General features: G+C 55.8%; 1 protein-coding gene across 3 annotated transcripts; it reads right to left on the bottom strand.

The window, feature by feature from the left end:
- Nucleotides 1–2,695: 2,695 nt before the first annotated feature.
- Nucleotides 2,696–21,256, bottom strand: GAA (alpha glucosidase). Of its 3 annotated transcripts, none has more exons than XM_059906640.1 (20): nt 21,173–21,256; nt 17,758–18,447; nt 16,612–16,757; nt 14,793–14,958; nt 14,613–14,709; nt 13,996–14,115; nt 13,797–13,915; nt 13,579–13,710; nt 12,516–12,626; nt 11,869–11,982; nt 11,687–11,771; nt 11,105–11,222; nt 10,612–10,745; nt 7,366–7,517; nt 7,054–7,202; nt 5,903–6,044; nt 5,352–5,495; nt 4,779–4,943; nt 4,319–4,471; nt 2,696–3,911 (listed from the first exon to the last, which is right to left on the bottom strand). In XM_059906640.1, exons 2-20 carry the CDS (start codon nt 18,271–18,273, stop codon nt 3,852–3,854), a joined length of 2,823 nt encoding a protein of 940 aa, XP_059762623.1. In that variant the 5' UTR covers nt 18,274–18,447; nt 21,173–21,256; the 3' UTR covers nt 2,696–3,851. The 3 variants fall into 3 exon arrangements, with proteins under 3 accessions (XP_059762623.1, XP_059762622.1, XP_059762621.1); XM_059906639.1 differs by having other exon boundaries at nt 21,141–21,206; XM_059906638.1 differs by lacking the exon at nt 21,173–21,256 and adding an exon at nt 21,078–21,165.
- Nucleotides 21,257–21,702: the final 446 nt, after the last annotated feature.

Below are 21,702 nucleotides of genomic sequence, written 5' to 3'. Positions count from 1 at the left end.
CTCTAATTTGTATTTCTAATTTTTGTTTGCCCCCAGCTTTTCTAGTAACCTGCTGTCTGTATGATCTTGGGCAGTCATTTCACTCTTTTTTGATCTTTAAGATGGTGAAATGGAAGTGGTAAGCTGCCTGGCCTCTCCACACTTACCCAGATTGGTACCCAATCCCATTTCTTATGGACGGCAGGTGGGGGAGTTGAGACCATAAATACTTTTCTCTGGGTTGGCCTGGGTCTGTGTGCCCAGATGCAGAGGGGCAGGATGGCGCCCTGGGCAGATAACCGGGAGGAAGGATTCACCAGCCAGTCTTCCTCTGGACTAATGAGCCCACAAGTCACGGCTGAGGAGGGGTTGTGCACAGGGCACCATCGGTGATTCAGGGAGGGGCAAGCAGGAAACAAGCCAGAAGGTAAGACACCTGAGAAACTTAACCTAATTGAGATGGCTGTCAAGTAAGGTAACAAAGAAATGCAAACATCCACGGAAAAGTGTATCCTTGGGGGTGATTCAGAAGTGTTATGTTTTCATAACCATTAACTCTTGAGTGTTGGTGAAGGTGTGGGGGGCGTGATGGTGGCGTCAGTAGGTACAGACTTTGGAAAGCAGCCTGGCTCTTGGGCAGTAGGAGCAATCAGAATACTTCCCTTTGAGGGCGTCCATCTGCGTAGGCAGTAGTCTGGAGTGCAGACTGCACAGGTGAGCTCACCAGTGTCCTCCAGCACCAGGAAAGGAGTGCGCATCACTGGGGGCTCGGGGAGGGAAGCGATGGGACATTGGCACTGACGCACATGGGTAGAGGTTCTTGGGCAGGTGCTTGGGGCCACTAGCGTCACAGGTCAGGTGGGTTCAGCTGTAACCCATGGTGGCTAAGTGTTGAAACAAGGGGCTGGTGTGTCAGGTTAGACAGAAATGTTCACAGCATTATTCATAATAGCCGAAAAGTGGAAATAACCCAAGTGCCCATCGACTGAAAGATATGGTAAGTACACATGAATATTATTTGACAATAGGAAAGAATGAAGTGCTGACACGTTGCAATATGGATGAACCTTGAAAATAGGCTAACTGGAAGAAGCTAGTCACAAAAGGCCAGAATGTTTGTTTCTGCGAAATGTCCCAAATGGGTAAATCCATAGGACAGAAAGCAGATTAGTGGTTTGTTTATTGATTGATTGATTGATTGATTGATTGATTGATGGCTGTGTTGGGTCTTCGTTTCTGTGCCAGGGCTTTCTCTAGTTGTGGCGAGCGGGGGCCTCTCACCGTCGCGGCCTCTCTTGTTGCGGAGCACAGTCTCCAGACGCGCAGGCTCAGTAATTGTGGTTCACGGGCCTAGTTGCTCCGCGGCATGTGGGATCTTCCCAAACCAGGGCTCGAACCCGTGTCCCCTGCATTGGCAGGCAGGTTCTCAACCACTGCGCCACCAGGGAAGCCCAGATTAGTGGTTTTCTGGGGGCTGAGAGGTGGAAATAGGGAGTGACTGCTAAAGGGTACAGGGCTTCTTTGGGGGTGATGAAAATGTTCTGGAACTAGACAGAGGTAAGGGTTGCACAATTCTGTGAATGTACTAAAAAGTACTGAATTGTACATTTTAAAGTGGTAAAATTGTGTGGTATGTGAACTATACCTCAAGAATCAGGTTGGGGAATCTTACACTTTCTCCTCTAAAATTATACTTAAAGACAAAAAGGGCATGAGCAAGGGGAGAAAATATTTGCAAAGCATATACTTGACAAAGGACTTAAACTAGAAAATATCAAGAACTTTATGTGTAGGTAGAATGGTGGTACCCCCAAAATGCCCACATCTTAATCCCTGGAACCTGTGAATATGCTACATTAAATGGCAAGGACTTTGCAGGTGTAATTAACTTAAAGATTGAGATGAAATTATCCTGGATTATCCAGGTGGACCCTTATCTAATCACATGAGCCCTTTAATGTCAAGAATGCTCTGGGCTACCGTGGGTCAGAGAGTGGTATAATGGAAGAGGCAGGATTGATTCTCAGGGGTGAGAAGGACTCAACCCACCATTGCTGGATTTGAAGATGAAGGTGCCATGAGCCAGGATACGGAGCAGCCTCTAGAAGCTGAGGAGGACGTCTGGCTGACAACCACAGGGACATGCGGACCTCACACCCATACACTCAGGAGACTGAATTCTGCCGACAACCTGCATGAGCAGGGGAGCAGAGTCTCCCCTGGAGCCTCCAGAGAAGAAGCTGCCCTGCTGACACCTAATTTAGCCCAGTTGACCGTGTCAAATTTCTGACCTACAGAACTGTGATAGAATAAATCTGTGTTATTTTAAGCCACAGAGATTGTGGTAATTTGTTATGGTAGCAATGGAAAAACAATGTACTTTGTAACTCAATAATAAGGTCAACAAATCCAAGTAAAAAATGGGCAAGATACCTGAACAGACACTTCACCAGAGAAGATTTATGGGTGACAATGAGTCCATGAAAGATGCTCGCCATCTTCAGTTGCAAATCAGAACCGCGAGATCCACTGTCACTGAAACAGCTGAAAGTGAGCATACAGACCACACCAAGCGACAGCAAGGCTGGCAGGAGTGCAGAGGAGGTCGCCCACTTTGGAAAACAGTTCCCTCACACACACAGCCTCCACGTGACCTGACCATATCACACTTGGTGTTTGCTCGAGAGAAATGAAAACATGTCCGTTCACAGACTGGTCCATGATTACCACATCTTTATTCACAATAGTCAAAAACAAAACAATCCTAACATCCATGAAAATTTGATAAATGTGGCACCTCCATCCAATGGAAAACTAAACTATTTGGCAATGAAAAAGCACACAACATGGATAAATCGCTAAGTAATTAGACTGAGTAATTAATTAGACCAAAAGAAATACATGCTATATGATTCCATTTATATAAAATTCCAGAAAATGTAAACTAGTCTATAGTGACCAAAAGCAGACCAGCTGTTGCCTGGGAACGGAGGTGTTGGGGGTAGCAGCTTAGTCTACACAGCCCTTGGGAAGGGTTCGGGGGGAGAGTGCATCTCCCACCACGTGACTGACACCAGGCCTGGCTGGATGTTTTCCAGTCACCTTAGAGATGGGTGATACTAGGGTGTGAGGTGGGGACGTGAGGGTGCTGCTTTGAGCGTGCACAGTACAGCACACGTGCACACCCTGCCCGGGAACGTCCAGGGGCCCATCGAGGATGGAGTCCTGCTTCTGTGTCAGGGCCTTTAGACACATCCTCCTTACCCTGAATCCCAGAAGGACCGGCAGAAGCTTGATTGCAAATGCCCTTTTTATTAAAAATAATTGCACTTGAGATTAAGGGTTCCCCAAGTCCTGTGTATTCTGCTGAGTGTCTGGGCCCACTTGTCAGACTGGTGGACAGCCTCCACCTGTTGTCGGGGGCAGCTGCCCAGAAAGCAGTCTGCAGCGGGCCCCAGCTCTGTGCTTTCATCAGGTCAGAGCAGCAGCAGAGCTGCCCGAGGCGGGACCTTGGGGTGCAGGTACCACCCCATCCCAAGCACCACCTCTGCGTCACAGGCAGGCAGTGGTGACTGACAGTGCACGCATCACAGTGACAGGCTACAGCGAAGCAAACCTTCCAGTAAACATTCCAAACACAGGGCACCCCTCAGGGCACTGACCCGACTGGGATCTGGACAGAAGACTCAGAAGAGCTGCTGGCCCAGAGCCTGGGAGGCAGACTCACAAGCAGATCCGGGTGTTCAGGGATGTCAGTGATATGTGATTCGGGGTAAGCGCTCTGACCCAAGGCCCACACACCGCCGACCGAGGGTGCAGGTGCTGGGCTGCCGGGAGGTCTGTAAAGGAGCAGCACACCACTGGGCCCTGGATTAAGACCAACTGATGAGGAACTGCTCTCCCATCGTCAGCAAGACAGGGATGTCCAGGGTCTGGGGACAAGAAACAGGAAAATTTGCTTGGCAACAGAGGTGGGGCAGACAGCAGTCTGTGGACATGGGTGGACGGTGGACATGGGGTCTGTCCTAGCCCTGGGAGCGTCTCGCTCTGTTCCCTCCGAGCACTCTTGGCAGTGGCTGCCTTAATTTGCTTTGGAAACGAGCTGCCCTTTAACCAGGGGCCGACAGTGTGGACACAGGCAGAAAAGATGTGAAGTGCGAGGGGACTGAACCTTCCCACTCCTCCCCGCGAGGATCAGTTCCTCTCCGCCCCTTGTAAGGCCTGAGTGTCCTCTCTCTTCTGGACAGGGAATCCCATGATGCCAGCTCAGCGGGCACCTCCTGCCCCCTCGCCCACCCTCAGGGACAGGCCTTCTGGCCTCAAATGTAGGCTCTCTTGCCTCCGTGTCAGGGCTGTAGGTGAAGTTGGATACAGGAACGCCATTGCAGAGGACCTGCTGGGGGGCTGTGGCCACGCCCAGGACGGTCACCTTCCTCAGCTGCAGGCCAGCCCCCTCACTGCTCACGTGCACCAGCTGGTTCACGATGGTGTTCTGGCCGAAGCAGAGAGACAGGACCAGAGGTGTGAGCAGATGGCCTGGGGCAGGAAGCCCCTCCAGGGCAGGGCCTCTGGACAGCAGATGGGGAGGGCAGGTCGGCAGCACACCCCGTGCAAACCCTAGGACACTGGCGCAGTGCAGGGGAGTCCAGCCAAGGCAGTTGGCCTACGGGCTCTTCTCCCCTTGAGTCTGCTTGACCCAGGGACAGGTGGCCATCCCAGGACCCCAGGCCAGCTCCCCTCACCAAGTCAGGATAGTCACCCCAAGACAGCCCCCAGCCTGGGCGGATCCCAGGACTCACGTTCCTGGCCAGGAAGATGACCTGCGTGTAGGCCCCACGGTCCAGCACTCCCAGGCTCTCCCCATCGTCCCAGAACAGCTCCCCTCGGGCCTCCCCGCTCGCAGTCAGGGCCACGGCCAGGGCCATGGGCTTCTTGCGGGACTCTGTGGTCGTGAGGCCAGGGCCCTGGGAGGGGGTGGCCCACGTCACTGTCCCAAACCTGGTGGAGGCCTCCAGACCCAGGCGTGAGGAGCACTAGGCTGGGACAGTGCCGTGCTAGAAGAAACCAGGATCCGCAGGACAGCCTACGGCCGAGCGGCCTGGAGGCCCGTGGACACCTCAGAGGACGTGAGGCCCACAGAGGTTTGCAGACTGACTGTTTTCTGAGAAAGGCCAATGAAGCAGGCCTCTCCTTCACCAGGCCCGGGAGCAAGTGAGTGCAAGGATGTATCCTGTCCTTCCCCAGCCCAGTTCATCCTCAACCCTCAGAAGTATCATCTCTGCCTGGGGGCAGACCCCCAATTGAACAGAGGCATGTGGGGTCCCAGCAACCCCAGGGCTGGACAAATAGGATCAGGGGCCCGGCCCAAGTACCTGCATGGGGATGATGTGCCCGGCCCGGAGGTGGAGGTTGATGGTGTCCAGTGGGGCGGACAGTGTCACCCACTGCCCTTCGCTGTGGATGGCAGACGTGAGGGGTGCAGGAGGTGGGAGGCTGCCGAAGGCCTCCACTGGCACCTGGAGGGGGATGTCATGTCACAAGGGGTCCTGGGCATTGCCAAGCTCCTGTGCTATTGTCGGGAGCTGAGAGCAAAGATCTGGCCACATGGTGGGGACAGAACGTGCAAGGCCTGAGCCAGGACTCGGGTCGGGCAGGTCAGAGGACGCAAGAAGGGGCAGGAGTTTGGGAGCAGAACTGGGGTCCCAGCTCAGCTCGGTGGCAAGTCACCCACTCAGCCTCGGTTTCTCCATCTGGAAAATGGGTCCTGTAAGGCTCGCACAGGATGATGCTGATGGAGCACCCAGGTGAGGGCCCTCATGTAGCCAGGACTCCTCTTTCACTCTCTGGTCCACACGGATGGTGCTGGAGGGAAGACCCGCTCCATCTCCCCCGTCCTCCCAGGTTTCAGGGCCCCAGGACTCACCGTCTGCAGGTCGTACCACGTGCTGCGGGGGAAGTAGCCAGTGACCTCAACCTTCCCGGCCTTGAGCACTGGGGTGATGAGCAGAGCCTCCCCCCACAGGAGCTGGCGGTCCACGGTCCAGGTGCAGGGGTCCTCGGGGAACCTTCAAACAGGAGGGACGGGCAGGGGGGCCTGGTGACCTCTGAGGTCAGTGGGCTCAAGGGACCCATGGGGAGGTGTGGACAGGAGCCAGAGGACCTGGGTTACATGTGGCAGGGCCGGTTCTGGCCAGCTTAAGTCAAGGCAGGAGCCAAGAATAACCTCTCCCTGCCCGACTACTCGGGCATGACCTGTTCACATTTCCTGTTTGCAAGCTGTGTTCTTGCCCACATGTCTGTCTGGCCCTTACCCATGGTCTGAGTTTCTGTACATTAGGGACAGTGTCATTTTATTGATACTGTTTTCTCCCATTCGTTTGCCTTGACAATCTGTGTTCAGAGCAGTTTTAATATTTTTCTGCTTATGTTCAAAGAAGTGTTACTTTTTTTTCCTAACTGAAACCTCCTTCCCTTTGCTTTTTGCTTTTGATGCTTAGAAAGCCCTCTACTGACAGGTCATAGAGAAACATTCACTTCTGTTTTCCTGCAGCTTTTTCTACAGCTTAATTTTTGACATTTAACTATTTAATCCATTTGGAACTTAGGTTTGTATGGATGAGTGGAAAATAAGTTGATTTTTGCAAATAGCTAACTAATTACCTTACTACTGGAGAATCCTTTAATCCTCTGATTCGAAGTGCCATTTTATGGTACGGTAACTTCTTAGATATACTAAGTCCTACTTGGGGGATATCTATTGGATTTCTTTAGTGGTCTTGTTCCCTTAAGCCCCAGATGGATTCAATCATGATAAGTCTTATAACTCGTTTTACCATCTGGGAGGCCTGGTCTGTACTCAGTGTTCATCCTGGGTTTTTCTGTTATCCAGTGCTCCCTGCCCTGAGCTGGAATCTAATGGGTGGGAACTGGGGGTGCAGGGGGCACCTCAGTGGGGAGTGCCCAGACTTTGCTGCAACCTCCTTCCTCTCTCAGTGCCCAGAACACCCCCTGCAGCAGGGTAGCTGCCCTGGGGTCAGTGGGCCGGAGGCCATCAGTCCCAACCCAGGCACTCACTCCAAGAAGAGGGGCCGGGCCACGGTCTCGCCTCTGACGTGGGCCCCATGGAACAGCGTGTAGAGATAGGGCAGCAGCATGTAGCGCAGGGCAAAGGCCTTCCTCATGGCTTGCTGTGCCGTCTCGCTGAACCTGTACGGCTCCTGCGGCTGCAGTGGAGGGAGTGGAGGAAGCACCTGGGGTCTGGGACCACGGACTCCGAGGTCCCCCCACCCCAGGAGACCCAGCACTTTGGGCCAGCCAGTGCTGGGCTCATTGGCACAGAAAGTGGCATTCCCCAGGGCACGGCCTCCCCTGCCGCCCCCGCCCTACCAGGCTGTTCAGGTCATTGTGGTTCCGCATGAAGGGGTAGAAGGCCCCCAGCTGGGTCCAGCGCACACACAGCTCCTCCGAAGTGTTGCCCAGGAAGCCACAGATGTCGGCCCCCACCAGGGGCACCCCCAGCAGATTGAAGAGCAGGATTTCTGGAGGGCAGAGTCAGATGGACCTCCAGCTGCTACAGCAGGAGCAGTCTAGGGCCAAGGAGCCTGACAGACATGTCTGTTGAACTGGCTGGAGGCAAGGATCCCTCCCAAAGCCCCTCCCACCCAGCCCCTACCTGATGGTCAGTACACCAATGGCCTCTGCACCTTGCACTTGTGGTCAGCAGAATGACAAGCCGCATCTGCTCCCTAACTCCCAGGGTGGGCAGGGCAAACTAGACCCATTAGGGCTGAATTGTATCCCCCTCCAAAGGTAAGTTCTAGTCCTAACCCCTGGTTGCCATATTTGGAAATAGGGTCATTGAAGATGTAATCAGGTTGAGAAGAGGACGTTAGGGTGGACCCTAATCCACCATGACTGGTGACCTTATCAGAAGAGGGAACCAGGTACAGGAAGCACAGAGGGTCCCAAACAAGGTGAACCCAAACAGACCTACACCAAGACATAATTAAAATGGCAAAGGTTAAAGAGGATTCTAAAGGCAGCAAGAGAAAAACAAAGAGTTAATTACAAGGGAACCCCGTAAGGCTATCAGCTGCTTTCTCTACAGAAAGGTTGCAGGCCAGAAGGGAGTGGCAAGATATATTCAAAGTCCTGAGAGGGAAAAACCTACAACCTAAGATACTCTACCCAGCAAGGTTATCATTTAGAATAGAAGGAAAGATAAAGAATTTCTCAGACAAGCAAAAACTAACAGAATACAGCAATGCTAAACCTATCCTAAAAGAAATACTGAAAGGTCTTCTCTAAATAGAAAAGAAGCAAGAATCTATAAGAAAAAGAGAATCACAATTGGAAAGTAAATCATCTAAGCCAGTACAAAGACTTAAAAAAATATATATTTTTGTGAAAGCAACGATAACTACGATGAACGGCAAAGGGATGAACGTGAAGATGTAAAAGAGGACATGAAAATCCTCTGTGGGGGAGCGGAGTGATAAAATCTAGATTTTTTTTTCAGAATGTGTTTGAGCCTGTATGACTACCAGTCTAAAGCAAGTAGATATAGTAATGGGTTAACATACCTGAAAAACAGGGTTACCACAAATCAAAAACATAAAATTGATTCACAAAAACCAAAAGAACACAAGGAAAATACAAAAGAAAACCATCAAACCATAAAAGGAAAAACAGAAAGGAACAAAGAAGAAATACAAAATCAAATGGAAAACAAGGTTTAAAATGGCAATAAACACGTATCAATAATTACCTTAAATGTCAATGCACTAAATGCTCCAGTCAAAAGACACAGAGTGGCAGACTGGATAATAAAACGAGCCTACAAGGTGCTGCCTACAGGAGACCCACTTTAGGGCAAAGGACACACATAGCTTAAAAGTGAGAGGATGGAAAAAGATATTTCATGCGAATGGAAATGACAGGAAAGCGGGGGTAGCAATACTCATATCAGACAAAACAGACTTTAAAACAAAGCCCATGCAACATTTTCAGAGATCTTGTTTTCTCATCAGTGACCCAAGTGTAACCAACTTTCTCACATGTTACAGGTCATTGAGGCTTAGTATTTTAAACTAAGATGAGAATATAAAAATACAGAATTCTGACCCATGCATGAAATTTGCTAGCTATTGTTTTCTACTGTAGCTATTAGCTGCCATATGTGGAATCTAAAATATGATACAAATGAACTTATTTACGAAACAGAAACAGACTCACAGACATGGAAAACAAATTTATGGTTACCAAAGGGGAAAGGGGGTGGGGGAGGGATAATTCAGGAGTTTGGGATTAGCAGATACATACCACTATATATAAAATAAACAATAAGGTCCTACTGTATAGCCCAGGGAACTATATTAAAAAAGAAAAGAGGAGGGAAAACACCATGTGAAGACAAGGACACAGGAAGAAGACCGAGAGATGACAGAGGCAGAGGTTAGAGTGACACAGCCTCAAACCAAGGAGGGCCAAGGACTGCTGGCAACCACCAAGAGCTGGAAGAAGCAAGGAGGGATTCTGTCTAGAGTCTCAGGGAGGGCAAGGCCCTGCTGACACCGTGATCAGACTTCTAGTCTGAGAATAAGTTTGTTGTTTTAAATCACCTGGGGTGTGGTACTTCGTTACAGCAGAGGGTCAGTGAGTCCCCTGAGTTGCTGAAGGGTCAGACAGCTTCCAGAGCATCTGGGCTCTGTGCTGACCCCACCACCGCTTGGCAGGACTAGAGGCTGCTGGGCCACCCTCTCCTTGTCTCCTCGGGAACCAGGACCCAGCCTGGAAGCCAGTGGGCAGGATGGGGCACAGCCTGGGGCTGTGAGCAGTGCTAGTCTGGGTCACAGCAGGTCCTGGGAGCTGCACAGCCTTATTTTAGCTTGGTAACAACAGCTCACACCAGAACTGAAACCCAAGAACCAGACAGGTGGACACAAAGCCCAGGAATCCGGCTCTGGGGTGGCTCCAGAGACTGGCTTGCAGGTGCTCAGGCTCGACCCACCATGCTGGCCCCAGGGTGAAAAGCAGAGCCGGTTGGCACCTGTGGGCAGAGCCAGCAGCCGCTTTGTGAAGGAGGAATGGACTTCTCACCCAAGAGCTCAGCTCAGCAGGACATCCCTGTGGCCCGAGGCTCTGTAGATGCATCGCACATGGAAGCACGCCTGCGACTATGAAAGCACTTCCAGGCCGGGGGTTTGGTGGAGGCTCTTTTCAGCTGTGACCTCTGGGGTCACCTCTATGCCCTTCCCCAGGGCTCCTGAGCCATCCCTGGGCCTAAGGTCTGTCTGCGGCATCAGAGCTCTTGGAACAAAAATCAAAATTTTCTTTGCAGGGTGGAGCCAGGCACTAAGACGAGAGGGGTGGGGGCACCCTTTGGACTGAGCTCAGATGCTATTTCATGCAGCTCAGAATGTGGTCACCAGAAGGGACATTCTGATGTTAGCATGAATCTGAGATGGGGACGCATGGAAGAGGGGCACCACAGGTGAGCCCAATGGCACATGAGTTGGCGACGGGCCCCATGCCATCGCGGCAGCATCTCTCTGAGGACCCAGCTCTGGGCAAAACCCCCCGGAGAGGGGCCCACCCTCCCCTCCTTGCACCCCTCCTGACAGGTGTGCTCACCTGGCACGGAGTAGGAAAGCTGCTCCCAGCTGCTCCACACGTCCCCGGTCCAGTGGCCGGCATATTGGCCGTGGCCGGCAAAGGTTGAGCGAGAGATCACAAAGGGGCGCGTCCCCCGAGCCTTTACCAGAGCCCTGGGTGGAGCAGGGGGACAGAGAGCTGTGTTGAGCAGGGTCACCAGGAGCCCCATCACTGCCCGCAAGAGCGCCCGGCGGTGCAGCAGGAAGGGCAAGCTGGGCGCAAGGAGTTGCCTTGCTGAGGTCACCGCCACTGTCTGCCGGGCCGTCAGCCCTGCCACCTGACTTACCCTCGAAGATGCACGTGTCACGGGGAGGACAAACTCAAGGGAGCCAGAGGCCCTGGTCAGCCCCGGCCTCCCTGTCTCGTCACCATGCCCTTCCTCTGAGGCACCAGGCTTGGAGCTGGGGTGGGGGGCGGGGGTGGGATGTGGGGACGGCCAGGGCCTCCTCCTTCCTGCACCCGGGCCCCTCACCTGTGGGAGGCGAAGGCTTCGGTCAGGCCGTACAGGTTGTGCAGGTCGTAGTGCGTGGACAGGAACTGGTGGCCGGAGGCGCAGATGGTGGCTGCCCGGAGGGTCCCGCCAACCACCCCTGGGGGAGAGCGGGCTGTTTCCTTGGAGCCTCCTCCCGGCAGGCTGGTGCCCCCCACATCTTGAGAGCCCCCTGGGGCCATGGGGTGCGTGCCTGTACAGTCTCCACTTCTCCAAGGACAGGACGAGGCGATGCCGCAGGTTGTGGTCTGCACACCCAGACTTCACGTCTGCCTGCTCCTAACCATTTTCAGTTTTTCCCTGTCCGACTGCCTGAGCCTGAAACACCCCCTCTGAAGGGTCTCGCCTCAGCTGCACATGCCCGTCAGCAGCACGCGGCTGGGGTCTCCCCACGCGAACCTTACTCCCAGGGCACCCCTTGCCTTTCCCGGGCTGGCTGCTGCCCATCAGCTTCTCAGAAACCAGAGCTCTGAGTCTCCCAAACCAGAGAAGGAAATCCCTGATTTGAGCCGTTAAATCCCCAGCCGACTAGTGCTGGGGGGCGGGCAGGTGGAGGCGGCTCACCTGGCACGTAGGGCGGGTTCTCCAGGTTGCTGTTGGGGCAGCCATCCACTGAGCCCCTCACGAAATTGGATGGCTCGTTCATGTCCTGCAAGAGAGGCCCTGGGGGTGGGTGCCCTGCCTGGTGCAGGGAGTGGGGCCGGTCCCTGAGGCCACCGGATGCCCAAGGGTGGGGCCACACTCACGATCCACATGCCGTCAAAGGGCACCTGGGCGTGGAACTCGGCCACCATGTCCTGCCACCAGTCAAGGGCCTCGGGGTTGGTGAAGTCAGGGAAGGCGGTGAGTCCGGGCCACACCTGGACGAAAGGCCAGAGGGGAGACAGGGCCCCTGGAGCCTGCACGGAGGCCCTGTGTGTCCTGGCTGCAGGCAGAGCCGTAGCCTCACTCATCTACCCAGGGATGGGTGGACTGCAAGGGGAGGAGCATGGGGAGAGGCCCCGCTTTCACACAAGGGCGGGGAGGCCCCAGAATCTGCACTGCTGGGAGCCTTGCCAGCCTCCCCTCAGGCTGGACCCCCTTCCTCCTGGTTCTGGGCCTGCCCTGGACCAGGAGGTCAGGAGTCTACTGGGCGCCCCGCCCACCGGGAAGGCCTGGGAACCATCAGGAAGCCCCTGGGGGCCCAGAGGATGTGGAGGACCCCAAGGCCTCCCCAAGCATCTTTGGAGCTTGTTTCTGAGCTGCCCGCAAACAAGGGCCCCTGACACAAGGATTCAGGGTGGTCTTCCTTGTCAGGGGCCACTGTCACCCCCAGCTGTCACCGCCCCCCGCTGCAGTCCCACTGCCCAGGGACCCCTGCTTTCTCCCCCTCACCCCCCAGGCCCTGCTGTACCTGCCCAATCAGCGGCTGCCCAGTCTCATTGGTGATGAAGACGCCCCGCCTCAGACCCTCGTCATAGGGTCGGTAGGTCCCGGCAGGGCTGGAGCTGCTGATGGCAGGATCCTGGGGAGAGAAACCAGTCAGAATGAGAGGGAAATGCCCGAAGCCTTGGCACCCATCGCTGGGAAAACGAGAAAATGCTCTCGATAAACGTTAACGAGGCACAGGTGGATGCGCCCGTGAGCCAACACGCTGCGTGTGCGTGGACGTGCACGGGACCCCGCCCCCATTGCCAAAAAGGGCGCACCTGGATGCAGGCGTTCCTTTTGCTTTAAGGGCCCAGAGTTCCACAAACGTTCTACAGGGAGCATTTATTTCATTTAGAATAAAAAAAGAAAAGGTCTGTGTCTGCCCTCCCTGCTCTGAGTGGACCTGGATGCTGCTGCCTTCAGAGGGGCTGCAAGGATGGAAATGACCATCAGCCCAATTCCAAACGGATTTCCTCTCCTGAGGGGTATCCGTGGTGGTGACCATTTGGTTGTCTTGGCTCCGCCTCCCCTCCTCTGGCCCCCCCAGCTGTACCAGACCCTGAATTACAGCCCTCTGGCTGCAGGGACTGGCCCAGGGAAGTGTGTCTTTCTGCTGAGCCACTCAGATCCTGCCCTCCTTCCCACAAGACAGAGCTGACCGCAGGGAGGCAGGGCCAGGGGTTTCATGGAGCTTCTGGGGTTCCGGCTGCCCTGGCACACAGCTCCACCTGGCCCTTTCAGAGCTGAGTGGTGTCAGCTGAGCAACGCGCCCCCCCCACCCCGCCCTTTGCTTTAAGCTGTTCAAGTAACCTACAGCCGTAAGGATCCTGAGCCACAGACAGATGTCTCCAGGGACATCACTGGATAGCAGGAGCCAAGTCTATAAATCTGATATTCCCTCGATATCAAAGACCCTCAGAAACATTCTCAGTGACCATGGCAAGCATGAGGACGATGCCACTGAAAGTTGGAGCCAACAGACACTGGGCCCCTCTCCTTCCAAAAGAGCCTGCTCCCTGTGGCACAAGAGGGGAGGGGGCACTCACAACAATCATGATGTACCGCCGGCCACTTTGGTGGAGATCCTGCACCATGGCCGGGAAGTCCCCGAAGCCGTCCTTGTTGAAAGTGAAGTCCCGCCTGGCGTCCATGTAGTCCAGGTCATTCCACTGGACGTCCTACAGCCACAGCACAGGGCGGTCGGGGCCCAGGCTCGTTGCCCCCGCCCCACCCTGGGGGCCCCAGGCCCCTCCCCGGCACTCACCAGAGGGAAGTGTGCCTTGGTCATGTTCTCCACAACCTGGCGGGTGATGGCGGTGGAGGAGTAGCCCCAGCGGCACAGGTGGAAGCCCAGGCCCCAGTACGGTGGCATGAACGGGTAGCCTGGGAGCCAAGGCAACCGTGAGGGGGCAGGAGGGGCTGGGGAGGGAGGGGCCGGGGGCCAGGGTCAGGGAGAGGCCTACCCACGATGTCCAGGTACTGCCGCACCACGCTCTTGGGCTCCGGGCCCAGGAAGATGTACACATCCAGGATCCCGCCTGTCGACCTCCAGCTGAGGGCTGGGCTGGGCTGCAGGACCACATCTGGGGGAAGCAGCCCTGGGGCTCAGGGACAAATACTCATCCCCCTTGCCCAGGGCCTTCGGCACTGCACCAATGGGCCAAACCACCGCTGGAGAGGTGGGGTCGTCCCACAGGGAGCTTGGGGGCCCTGGGACAGTCACCTGAGCCCAGCTTGCTGAGATCCTTGGAGCAGGACCAGAAGATGCTGAGCAGCTGGGCCTGGGGCCCCTTTTTTGGCCTCAGCCCCACCCCGCCCAGGTCAGAGGTCCCAGAGCCCACCTTAGAGGCACTGAAGGACAGAGCTGGCAGAGGCCACAGCCCACTGGTCATTTCTCGGAATAGTGTACGAGACCCGACCCCCTGCCCCCTCCTCTACCTCCAGCCTGTCAGATAGGTGCAGAGAGGCCCAGCCCCCTCTACGAAGGAGGGGGTGTGGCTGCACCAGGGAAACCCTGGCCGGGAGCTCAGAAGCAGAACTGGCTGGGGGACGTGGAGGGCGCCAGTACCCCCTTGCTTACCCATGGCATTGCTGTTCAGCAGGAAGACCCCGTGAGCTAAACCGCCATCCTCCAGGACCAGGTAGAAAGGGTGAGATCCATATAGGTTCACGTCGGGCTGGGACACGGCAGACACCCTGCTTTACGTCCTGGCCCGTGAAGCCCCTCCGATCGCACGCCCCGCCCTGGCCACCCCTTTACCGCAGGCGCAACGTCCCGGTTCCAGAGAGTGATCTTGGTCCAGTTGGTGCTGAGCATCAGGGGCCCAAGGTGTTCGGCAAGGCCCGTGATGTGCTGCGACGGCAGGGAGGTGGACAGCTGCAGAAACTGGTCGGCGAAGAACAGGGGGGCCACCGTGGTGTTCAGCCTGCCAGGAAGAGACCAGGTGGCCTCGCACCAGAAGCCCATGGCCCCATGAGCCCTGACCACAAGCAGGTGCTGGGCAAGGGCTGCCCAAAACCCTTCCAGTCCTGGGAGTCGTGGCCCTGAGCACCTCCCAGGAGGGCCAACCTGCTCCCAGACATCGTGGAGCTGCCCAGCCAGGGGCAGTTAGGGTGCTCCAAGGTTCCACGGGGTCCCTCTCTGCATGGAAGGTGCATCACGGCTAATTTCATGGGACAAGTGCCTGCTGCACCCCACCAGCCCCTGTGTAAGACTTTGCTCACCTGCCTGTGGGTGTCTGTGCGTGTTCAAGACCAAGATCTGATAAAATGCTTAAAAAACTTCTCTCCAAACTCCGCTTGAAGGTCAGCTTCTCAGAGAGGCACCCCCCCAGCTGCAGAGCCAGCCCACACCCTGCATCTGCACAGCCCGTTTCTACCTCCCTCTGCTATGTCAGTCCTGGGAGCAGGTCTACAACACCCGGCCAAAAAATGAACAGGCCACAAAAGAAAGAAATGCACTTCAGAAGGCAAGTGCTCTGAAGATTTGGGCAAGTCCAAGTTCCCTCCTTCTGAGCGTGTAGCAGAGTTCGGTGCAGAGCAGGGCCTTGTCAGCCAGCACATATTCGTGTAGGACTATGTGGGCAAAGTGCATGGGATGCGTCCTGGGAAAGGTGCTTGCACAGCCCAGTGTCAGGGCCAGCGGGCAGCCGTGGCAAAACTGCTGACCCCGTGGCTGGGGGTACGGGGGGGGGGGGCGCTTCTGGGCCCGAGCGACACCGGACACTTGGACTCACAGCCATAGCGTTCGAGTCTAAAAGATGTTTCGGTGCATCCAATACCTGGGGGGTGGGCTGGGGGGAGGTGAGGGCGAGACCAAGCAACACCATCATCCTCTCCACAAATATCCCTGAGCTCTGCTGTGGGTCAGAACTGCTCTAGGAGCTGGTGGTTCAGGAGGGAACAGGAAAGGCTCCTGCCTCAGGCAGATGGCAGCCATGGTCCAAGCAAAGGTAAGGTCCCGTGGGGGCACGCAAACCCCGGAGGGACATGGAGCAGAGTGGCCGACAGCACGGACGCTTGGGCTGGGCTCCGTCACCTGCCAGCAAGCACCTGGCCTCTCTGTGTCTCCGTCTCCCCATCTGTAAAGTGGGGATAATAACAGCACCTACGTCCCAGTTGTTATGAGGACTGGACAAGTTAATCACTGCAGTGCCTGATATACTGATGTGCAGTATGTGATAAATAAACAAGAATAAAGCAGGCTTGGGGGTGCTGCCTGGAGTGGGGTTGCCGCTTTAGACTGGACCAGGGTTTCTCAGCCGAGGCACTACTGACATTTGGGCCGATCGCTCCATGTTCTGGGCCGGCCTGTGCACTGTAGGGTGTTTAGCAGTATCCCTGCACCCCAGCGCCCAGTGGTGACAACCAAAAATGTCTCCAGCTGTTGCAAAACGTCCCCTCTGAGGAGGGGCCTTTGAGGGCTCGGGGTGGAGGGAACAGTGAGCACCAGGGCCCTGCGGGGCAAGGAACAGCCAGGAGGCCAGAGCAGGAGGGTGGACCACAATAGGGTCAGGGACGATGTCCTCCAGCTCCCTAAACCTCCCAGCAGATAGTGGGCACAGAAACTGGGCACTCACAGCACCCGTCCATCCAGCTTCCGCCGCATGATCACCCCAAAGGGCTCCTCTGAGAACTCCACGCTGTAGAGCGTGGACGGCGCCTGGCTGCGGACACGTGGGGTCTCCAAGGGCACCTCATAGCGCTGGTTGGTGGGATCTTTGATCTAGAAGAGAGTGGTGTCATGAGGCCCTTGGTGGCCGGCTGCCCCTGCACACCTGTCCACTCCATCCTTCACCCTCCAGAGAAGCGACGCGTCAGTTCAAGTCTCAGGGTGGCCGCACACAGCGTGGGCGTGTGGACAGATTGGTCCACATCCCTGAGCCTCAGTTTCCTCTTCTATAGAGCCAGGAGAGCACCTCCTGTGGGGTGTGCCAGGTAAGACACAGGAAATCTGGATTTCAGATAAACAATTTTTTTAGTATAAATATGTCTCAGATATTGCACGGGACATGCTTACACTAAAAAAAAAAAGACTAATTCCTAGGTTATCTGAAATTCATATTTGTATTTTTATTTACTGAATCTGGCAACATTTTTCTACCTGGCATATCTAGTCACAGGGTGAACGAGAAAACATAATTAGAACACCCAGCCCTTGTCTGGTACATAGTCATCGCTCAGTAATCCACGGCTGTCATCAGTTACTTTGTTAAAATAACTGGGCCGTACTGAATTATGTGCTTCAGGCTCTCTCACCTTTGTGTCCGCATATTCATTCAGTTTACAAGTGTTTACTGAGCACCTGCTACGTGCCAGGCACTGTTCCAGGGGCTGGGAAGCAGCAGGGAATAAACCGGACAAGAGGCCCTGCCCTCAGTGGCTGGGATCCCACTGCCCACTGCCTGGAACAGCCCCCCTTCCTCCCTCTCTACCTTTCCCCTTCCTGACTCCTACTTTAGGTCCCAGCTGGGATGTCACTTCCTGGGGGGCGCCTAACCTCCCACCACCTCGCCCTGAGCCCTGCCCTCTAGAACATCTTGGAGAACCTCCTAGTCACTGTCTTAGCGGCCCACTGTTCCCTGAGTGTAGGCACTGTGTCTGCTCACACCCAGACTCCAGGTGAGGGCACAATACACGTCTGTGCATAAACAAACACCCCGTAGAGTCTGTCTTTGCCCACTGTCCGCACACTCTCTGCCCCTGCCCAGCCCCCGCCCGCCCACCGTGAAGTGGAGCCGGCTCTCAGTCTCCAGCAGCACGTCCAGCCGCAAGGTCATGATGTCCTTGGGGAAGAAGGTCGGGGTGGCACGGATCAGGGTGGCCGTGTAGCCCGTCTTGGTGGTGGTCAGGTTCTCCAGCCTGTAACTGGGATAGCTGGGAGGGAAGAAGCACCAGGGCTGCCCCATCTGGGTGTCCGGAGGCCACCTTGCAGGCATGTAGCAGCAGCCCCGGGCCTCACACTGCTCCTGGGTGATGGCCTTGTCTGGGGCGCAGTCGAAGCGGCCGTCGGGGGGCAGGTCGCACTGTGTGGGTGCTGCCCTGGGGCTGCCGTGGCGCCCTGGGACGGGCTGGGACCCTTGGCCGCTGGCTCTGGGCTGGCGAGCTGGGTAAATCTCCTCTTGGGAGAAGCTGCGCAGCTCTCGGGGGACCACGTCGAAGTCATGAAGCAGGATGTGCCCCAGGATGGCCAAGGAGACTAGGGCGCAGACCCCCAGCAGGGGGCAGGAACAGGGTGGCATGTGTGGGCAGCGGGCCCAGGAGGCCTGCAGACAGAAGAACCAGGCTCAAAGGGACGGCAGCAGGGAGTGGCCGGGGCCTCAGGAGACTCTCTAAGCAGCTTCCAGACATGAACTTGTGGCCAGCCCAGCAGCGCACAGGCTGGAAGTGAGGTCTGGTGAGGAAGCAGGGCAGACCTGGGGGAGGGAGGAAAAAGGAAAAGGAGAGAAAAGTCCCAAGCAGGGAGTTGCAGAATCCTGTGCATTGTGAAGTCTTCTAATATGTTACAAATAAACGCATCTAGAATGTCTGTGAAAATAACTTAATAACACACAAAGACCCATGTGATAGATCAAGTGGAACAAACAAGTTCCCACAGTAGATAAGTCCCGCTCCTGTATGAAGACTGTGGCCGAGATGAGTCTTGGCCAGTGGGTTGGAAGTGTGCCCTCCCTCTGTCCCTCTTGGGCTGACCAGGACGTGGATACAGCCTGTGAGGGGTCTTGGGCACTGCAGCCCAGGGCAACACTCAGCGACGGCCAAGCACAGAAGAAAAGCCTGGCCCCCAGGACTGGGCAGGCGGAGCCCCTCCCCGCCCCGGCAGTCAGGCTCGTGTGGGGTCTGGTTCTGGGTCTCTGTCACAGCAGCTGCACTGGAGCCTCACTCTGGTTACTTTGGTACTAAGACTGTTCTTACCCGCGTCTCGATTATCTGTATGTTCTAAATATTTTATAGGGAACATTGTTGGTCCAGCTCCTCCGAGGTGCTGCAGACACTGATATGGGACTAAACATGCAAGGATTTTATTAGAGGGGTCCTTTTTATCTGTCTGAGAGAAACTGGGGAGGTTGCCAGAGAGGGTTGAAAGCACCAACACACCCGTGCAGGTCTGACCCCATGGGAGGGTGGTGGATCCAAGAGCCCCAGTCTGCCACGTAGGTTAGGGAAGCTTGGGCAAGGCCCCAGGGCTGGGGTTCCTTGAGCCAAAGTTGGCCGTTAGAGGGGTCCAGGTCTCCCAGAAGCGGCCTGCCCTAGCGTTAAGGGCCGGGAGGCAGCCCCTCGCAGGAAATGCAGTGATGATTTCAGAACACAGCAGCTGAGCCTCTGTCAGTGAAGCTCCCTGTGGTGGGAGGTCTGTGAGCTGCATTCTCATGGCCTCCAGAAACATGCAGGTGTTGGGGAAAAGTCACATGCCAGGCAGAAGTGCGCCCAGGCCACTGAGAGGGTCCAAGCCTGTCACAGACACAGACCGGTCACCTGGAACATTCTGGCCACCATGGGCCACCAGTACGTTAGATGCAAGAGTGAACTGTTTTCATTCACAACGCTTATGACACCAAAAGTGTGGAGCTTTTTCTCACCAACCAATTCTCCCATTCTCTGGACACCAGCCGGGTGTCCAGCAATTCAATTCAATTATGACACCAACTCCCAGAGTTAGCGCAGACCCCACAGGTTGCGGGCTCACTCCCACAAGACTTACCCCACTTCAGACACTAACCGCAAGTCCCAGGTTGTCACTGGCTCTTCTGACCGAGCCGCTATAAATTCCGGGGTTCACACAACACCCCTCACCTCCTCAGGTTCAATAACTGGCTAGAACAACTCACAGAACTCACTTACTGTTACCTGTTTATTATAAAGGATGCAACTCAGGAACAACCAGAGGGCAAGGAAGGGGTGCTGAGCTTCTATGCCCTCTCTGGGCTGGCCACCCTCTGAGCACCGAAGTGTGTTCACAAGCTTGGAAGCTCTCCAAACCCCAACTAGTTTAGGGTTTCATTATGTAGGCACGAATGATGATCTCACTCACCACTGGTGATTAACTTAATCACCAGCCCCCTCTCTTAATCACGAGGCTCCTGCCCAGAGGAAGGCCAGGAGAAAGTTCCCACCCTCGAATCCTGCCTTGGTCCTTCTGGGGACTAGCCCCCATTTTGAAGCTATCTACAAGCCCCCAGTCATCTCATTAGCATATAAAAGACACTCTTACCACCCCCAAGATTCCAGGGTTTTTAGGAGCTGTGTGCCAGGAACTGGAGACAAAGACTAATATCTCTTTTTTTATACCACATAGTGTCCCAGCTTCACCTGACCCTGCCAGACACATTTGTGATCATGATGACTCAGAAACTAAGGAACTCAGAGTGGAGTCCAGGGGTCCTCACTTGGGAGCTCTTGGGCAATGACCTCGGCCCTTCCCACCCAGACTTTAGAAGCTGCAGAGGTGGCCAGAAGCACGGCCAGGGCAGCACCCCATGCCCTTCCCTGCTTCCATTTTACAGACAGGGAAGAGAGCCTAGAAAGGGGAAGAGATCCTAAAATGGGGAAGAGCCACACTCACAGCGCTTGACAATTTAGAGAGAAAACGGGGAAGAACTGAAGGTCAGTAGATCAAGTGGCACTGCTGACCCAGAGGGCCGGTCACCCCGCCTTCAGGTAAGTGTCTCAGAACTGCTGCTTCCCCAGGCCACGGTGGTGGTGTAGACAAGCTGGGTTCAAAGCCCAGCTCCACCACCGGCAGAGGGAAGTAAAGGGTTCTCAGCCTCCTGTGCCTCAGCTTCCTCCCCGTGAACGGGGGCAAGCGCAGCCTTCCTCGCCCAGCTCGGGGGCGGTGAGTGGGAACCGTGGAGTTTCCGGGGTCCCCGATGTTACTGGGGTCACTGTCGTTTCTGCTGCCTCCTGCCGCGCGCGGCCCTGGCACGGTGTGCTCAACTTGTCCAGTAGGAAAGCACTGACCAATCCCTCTATCGATCGACCCCTCCCCTTTCGGGCGTCACGACTGCCCGCACCCGCCAAGCCTCCACTCTGTGGGGTTGCCGCGTACCTCCCCTACCCCGCCGCTCGCTGGGACCACCGCAGCCCGGGTCCAGCAGTCAGGTCCGCTCACCTCCGCGCACGCGCGCCCGGCCCCCTGCTCACCTCCGCGCACGCGCGCCCGGCCAGTAGCAGCAACTTCAGGATCCAGCGCACACCCGAGCAGTGGCGGCGGGTCACGTGACAGCTCCCTGCGCAGGCGCCCTTAGTGAGTGCTCGCCTCCGGGCGTGCGCCCTCTGGTGGCGGGGCGCTTGGGGGCGACCTCGCCCTCCTTGGGCCTCGGCGCCCCTGGAACGTGGGAGGGGCTCAGGGGGCGCGCACCTTGTAGGGGAGAGCTCTCGGGGGAGAGGCGGGGCCTCGCCTTTTGGGGTCGCAGAGGACGCTACGCCCCAGCATGAGCGAACCCTCAGCATCCTGGCGCCGTACCGGCCGCCCGCCGAGGCACGGCTCTGCGAATCTAGCACCCAGACGACAAAACAGCGAAAATTTGGAAGCAACTTAAGTTCCGAAAAGGAAAACATTGTCATAACCCATAAAATCGACTGTCGTGAAAATGTTCAATGACAAGGAACTTTTCATACACAAAGTCTCATGTTAGGGCAAGCTTAAAAAAAAAAAAGAGGGGCAAGCTTGT

Source organism: Balaenoptera ricei, chromosome 20 (assembly GCF_028023285.1).
Source record: "Balaenoptera ricei isolate mBalRic1 chromosome 20, mBalRic1.hap2, whole genome shotgun sequence".
Lineage (NCBI taxonomy): Eukaryota > Metazoa > Chordata > Mammalia > Artiodactyla > Balaenopteridae > Balaenoptera > Balaenoptera ricei.
The sequence above is the reverse complement of the archived record's forward strand: the minus strand, read 5'-3'. Positions and strand labels throughout refer to the sequence as shown.